The sequence below is a fragment of the Danio aesculapii genome, chromosome 9 (assembly GCF_903798145.1).
Source record: "Danio aesculapii chromosome 9, fDanAes4.1, whole genome shotgun sequence".
In the NCBI taxonomy this organism is placed as follows: domain Eukaryota; kingdom Metazoa; phylum Chordata; class Actinopteri; order Cypriniformes; family Danionidae; genus Danio; species Danio aesculapii.
In genome coordinates, this window is record NC_079443.1 from 26079523 (window position 1) to 26085427 (window position 5905).

The window sequence follows — 5905 nt, forward strand, 5'->3', positions numbered from 1 at the left end:
CATTTGGATGCACAAAGCCTTTTAAAGTCAGACTTGCATGTTGACAAGTTGGATGTGGTTAGCACATCATTGTTGGATGCAACCCTGAGGCATGCTGTACAAATAAAGTTCCCACAGTTGCACACCGTGTCACTGTCCAGAGACGTTTGTCTTCATGGAACTAGATATGCCCAGAACATGATCATATCGGCAGGACACTGCAATGGACAGCCTGAGTTCTTCAGAATTGAATACATGTTGATCCATTCTGCCAAAGTGTCCTTTATAACAAAAAGGGTTTCTGCCTGGTATTTAGAACATTTGAGATCTTATGAACTTGTTGAAAGCCACTATGCTGACATGGTTATCTTTGACTCTGGTGACCTAAATGGCTATCACCCATTAATTCCATACAGTGTGGGATCAAAAGTGTTCGTGACCCTGAGGACCTATTTGCAGCATTAAATGTCCTTTACAATGGTATGTACCACATTAACTAACAAATTTATTTATTTATTGCTTAAATTTAGTAATTAAAATTGCCTTCTTGCTTATTTACAGCCTTTGCTACTACGAGTCATCATTTCCTCCACTGAAGCCCGGCGAGTCCAGCTTCCTGAAGTGCCTGAATCAGTGGAATCTCTCATCAATATTCTTCAAGAGAAGCTGCAAATACAAGGACAGTTTTCCCTTAAGTTTGAGGATGCTGATTTTGGCAATGCACTTTGTAACCTGTCTGACATCTCAGAATTGCCAAGTGAAAAAGCAGTCTTGCATATTCAGTGGTGCAAGTCATCAGCTTATGAAACCAGTAGCCTTCCATCAGTTTCATCACTTGATACTGCTAGTCTCGACTCCTCTGAAGAATCCTTGCCAAGCACTTCAGGCTCTATGCAAAACTATTTACGCACTGCTTCAGAATGGCCCTCGCCATTTCCCATACCAGCGCTGTCATTTGATGTGGAGCTAAAACTAAGACGAGGAAACGAGGCATTTGAAAAAACAAAAATAGGCATTGATGTGACTAGAGACATGAAAATAGAGATTCTTGACAAAATAGTGCAGACAGTTTTTGACATTAAGGCGTACCCTGACAATCAGGAAATTGAATCCATTGCATCTGCATTGGTTTTCAAATATCCTTGCCTTAAGGAGCCTGGCAAAGGAAAGGGTTTTGAGGGGTGGTTGATTAGCATCAAGAACAAGCTAAACAATTATAGGGCAAAGTTGCGAGAGGCAGGTTGCAATGAAGTAATTGTTAACAGGAAGCGAAACGATGGTGCCAGTGGTCGGAGGAGTTTCACTCTGAAAAAGGCAAAGCGTGGAGAAGTCAATCATGTACCGGAACATCCATGCAACCACACTGACACTTCACTTGAAGAGCAAAGAATTATTTTGGTAGAGGAAACCAAAAAGGCAAGAAGAGACATGGCAACCATAAGTGAAAAAATGGAACTAACATTTTCCCTTAGAAGAAAAGAAATGGTCCAAGAGCAGCCAATGATTGTAGAGGTTCAGGAGAGGTGGCCTGCACTCTTTTTCCAAGAACAGGTAAAGAGAATTTTTTTTCTTTCTTATTAGGCTTTAAGTTCACAGTATGCATTATGCTGTTTACAGAAAAATTGATTACTGTAAATCTGGTTGGTTTGTTTTAAAAAGATCTGTGAGGAATTTTTCCGCATCACCAACAAAGACCTTCTAGGAGTCTTCATGGCAGCCACTGACAAGTACACACCAAAGCTTCTGAAGTTATACAGAGCCAGAAAAGGAGCGTTTGGACATGAAATGGAAGAGCTCCTGGAAAGACTTGATGAAAGGGCAAGTTAATAATTTTCATTGTTTACTTGTTTTTGATCTATGTAGTTGATGATATATCAGTTTTCACACTGTGACTTTTTGGTTGTATCTTTTTTATGTTTTTGCAGACAACAGAAATTGTTAATCACAGAAGGACGGCTGCTTTGGAGGGCCTGCCTTTGTTTCTTCGAGAGAAACAAACTAACCTTTTCAAGATATGTAAAGTAGGTATCAAACACTATAAATGGTTTAAAGCTTGAGTGTCCAAACTTGCTTCTGCATGGCTGGTGTCTTGAAAAGTTGAGCGCCAATCTATTTGGAGCTTTCATGAAAACCTTGAGTAGCTGGGCTAAAATGTTTAATTTATATATCATTAACAGAAATTACAATTCTTCTGACCTTATTTACTTATAAACTTATCTTGTAAATTTTAAGATTCACAAGTATCTTATTTTTAAAAGTTTGATATCAGGTTCCATCAGGTTTATTATTTTTTTTAACTGAATGATTAACTTTATTATAATTATTTAAATGTGTGAGAGTGTGCTAATTGTCATAGCCGTATAATAAACAAGTAATTGCTAAAATTATTTAATCTGTTTAATCGCAATTATTTATTTTACAATTAATCACCTAAATTTCATAAGCATGACAGCCCTACTTGCAATATAATATCTTGCTTGTTTGTAGATCAAGCACTCTAATGACTTTCTATGCTCAAATATTCTTATTGTGCTTTCACAGGAAACTGAAGATGGAACAAAGGGCGTATCAGTTGGCATTCTCTATGTTACGGACGATGACACCCGGGCAGCATCACCAGTGATCCAGAACATTGCTGTTGTACTGGAAGAGGTTGTTGTTTTGGAAGACATTCCAGATACCTCAAGTGCTGTGGCATACCTTTTTGGCCTTCTTTATGCACTCAACTTTTCCTATCCCAAAGAACTCCGGTACACTTTTGACACACTTCAGAATGTTTTCATGGAGCTTGGGACTGGATGTACACAACGTGTGCTTTCTCTTAAAAACAAGATGTTAAACTAATACTGTAAACAGTGTTGTGTCAATGGTCTGATGTTACAAAGACCTAATGTACAATTTGAGTACTAAATCTGATCCATGAGAGCCACTGTTTAGGCACTGTGTTCAGTTAAATGGGTAACACTTTATAATAACTACATGCTATGAATCATTTGTTAAGCATTAGCAAATAGTTCATTATTTGGTAAGTATTAATTCTAATAGACATTAGTAAGCACTTTATAAATACAGCTACAAATGCTCTATTCTTTAATTGTAATTAATTGTATTTTAATACTTTGTTAATGGATCATTTTTTCATTAGATAAGTATTGCAACATTTACAAACCAGTTATTTAGGAATAGTTGGTGTTTTTTTTTTAGATCATTCAGAATGTGTAAGTACATTATTAACAAACTATTCAAACATTCATAGATCTTATTCAGGCATATACTAATAGTTAATTTATATGTTTATAAATGCTTTATTAAGTCAACTTCATCCAGTTTTGTGACCTAACGTAAGGACTACTTATGCTTTATAAATCCCTTATAAATGACAAGTAATGGCTCTGTTATATTCTAAACAAAAAAAGAAAAAAATACTTTATTCATTTCTATTTATTTAAAGATACACAAATGAAACTATCAAATGAAAGAATAAATCTTTAAAACCTTATCTAAAATAAAGTTACTGTACAGTTTAAACTTTGCTAAATAACACTGAAATGTTGTAATATATATTGTTAAATTAATATATTGTTGTTTTATCCTATTTTATTCAATTGTATTTATTGCTAATTGTATTTTGACATGTCTGTTATTCGGCAATGTTTAAACTTTACGGTAATTTTATTTTTTTATATAAGATTGCAAACATTTATTGTTCATTTGATACTGAGCCTTTAATTGTCATTTATGAGGCATTTATAAAGCATAAATAGTCCTCACTTTAGATTAGGTCACAAAACAGGATGAAGTTGAGTTAATAAAGCATTTAATAACATAAAAATTAACTATTACTATATGCTTGAATAATAAGATATATAAATGTTTATTTGAATAGTTTATTAATCATTTACTAACTCATTCTGAATAATCTTAAAACCACCAACTACTCTTAAATACTTATGGTTTGTAAATAATGCAAAACTGAATTTACTAAGGAACAATTAATAAATAGCAAATTATGAAAATACAATCATTAAGCACATTATGAGCTTATAACAGCTTTTGTATATGTATTTATAAAGTGCTTACTAACATCTAATAATGTAGAGTTGATGCTTAACAGGTAATGAATTAACTATTTGTTAATGCTTTGATAATGATTCATAGTGTATAGTTATTATAAAGTGTTACCGTTAAAGGTTTTAAAATTAAAAGGTTTAGATTTTAATATTTGAATTTTTCAAGACACCCAAGCACTTAACTTTTGTTTTGGTTAGAATGTTTTTGGAAACTGGTGTCCAAATCAACCTTTTTCAGCATAAAAGCATTCAAAGCAAATTTTGTTTGTGTTAAATGCAATGTTTAAACTGTTCATTTCTGTGCTGTTTTTAAATTTTTAGGTTAAAATGTTAAAGCTAGCATATGTGCCTACAAATTAGCAGAAAAGTCTGTATACTGCAAAGTTTGTGATTTGGAGCACTTTTTCTTCTTAAAATATTTACAAACGTTTGTGGAATTTCCTGATGTAAAGCTTGTTTATCTGTTGCTTTCATTGGAAATAAATTGAAGAAGTAGTAAGTTTGTGTATGTCATTTGTAAGTAGAAGGATTAAAAACAATGATATGCTAACTAGTACTAATTACTTATTTTGCAAATTTAAAAAAAAACATCCACTAAACGGAAAAAAATGAATTGACTCAATAGTAGTAACTATTACTTCAGTTGATGTGACAAGAATATCATAATTAGTATAATACAATAATCAACATTGCATGAATAAAGAAAATTATGTTAGCTGAACAAAATATTGTTACTAAGAAGAACTAAAAAACAGTTGTTGAGACAACTCAAAGTTCTTACTGCATCAAGTTGCCTTATTTTTTTATGTTTTCTCAACAATTTATTTTTTACAGTGCAGACGTGACGGGAATATACATTGAATATAAATAAATTATATTAATTATATAATAAATATATTTAATAATATTAAATTACATAAAATAATTAAAAGGACAAATGCTGGACGCTTTGGCCATGGGGGGTGGTTAGTAGCAAGTAACATGCTATTAGGTTTTGTTGCTGCTAGATGGCGATCTTGGATAATAAGAAGCTCACCACCAATAGGAGTTTGTCAGAGTCCTAACTGGGCTCACTTTCTGTTCTAATGTCCCGCATCTGTCTTTAATTATATTAATCTGTATCCATATTCTACTGCATCCCCGAATATTACACAGCACCAAAAATGTAAAAACATAGATTCAATATATTTTATATGTTTTTGTCCACAGCCGACCGCAACTCGCCGTGACGGAGATTTCCGAGCCTGTGTGCTCCAATGAGATGTGCTCTCTTCAGCGCTCACCATGACAATGAGACTCACAGCAGTGACGTCGCATTGTAAACATTTGCATCTGCATTTCTATAAAGCTCGTCGGTTCTCTGTCAGTTTTGTCAGTTCGCTCGGTGTTGCTGTTTGTACTTGACCAAGGTGAGTTCAATACCTGACGGTACGAGTGGAGCCACGCCAATCTCACGAAGTCCGCTTCGTGAAGCTTCACTCGGGCCCGTCTGTGCTGTAGTTCCTTGCGGTTTGCGTACATAAACGCAATATCGCGAAGAATATTACGTGTTTGTTGCTCGAAATGTGCCGCCGAGCAACATTCCAGTGAACACTGGCACGGACTGGCGCCCGGTTAGCTCGTGCACTCCCTGGGGCGAGGCGGCTTGTGAACCCTAGGCAGGGATCAATACAAGCCGTGAGGACCCTCAGGGAAACACGGGAGGCCGGTAGTGGGACCCCGCTGCGAGGGTTATGGTGGGTGGGAGCAGCGAGGCCCACTCATCGTCTATTTTAAACTATAGTTTCAAACTTTAGTTTACTATAGTTTAAAATAGAAACCATGGTAACTGTAATGTTTTAACTATGTCTGGCTGT

The 5905-nt window shown here is 34.9% G+C and overlaps 1 protein-coding gene across 1 annotated transcript; it reads left to right on the forward strand.

Annotated features, from left to right (window-relative positions):
- Nucleotides 1-278: 278 nt before the first annotated feature.
- LOC130235169 (uncharacterized) lies at nucleotides 279-2975 on the forward strand. Its single transcript, XM_056465621.1, has 5 exons — nucleotides 279-459; nucleotides 541-1530; nucleotides 1639-1797; nucleotides 1905-2000; nucleotides 2521-2975. The coding sequence occupies exons 1-5, from the start codon at nucleotides 445-447 to the stop codon at nucleotides 2821-2823; spliced, it is 1563 nt and encodes a 520-aa protein (XP_056321596.1). The 5' UTR covers nucleotides 279-444; the 3' UTR covers nucleotides 2824-2975.
- Nucleotides 2976-5905: the final 2930 nt, after the last annotated feature.

Excerpts from the sequence above, each read along its gene's own strand:
- LOC130235169 (XM_056465621.1), top strand. Across the intron at positions 1,531-1,638 it reads CACTCTTTTTCCAAGAACAG|ATCTGTGAGGAATTTTTCCG; the intron begins GTAAAGAGAATT and ends TGTTTTAAAAAG. Across the intron at positions 2,001-2,520 it reads ACCTTTTCAAGATATGTAAA|GAAACTGAAGATGGAACAAA; the intron begins GTAGGTATCAAA and ends GTGCTTTCACAG.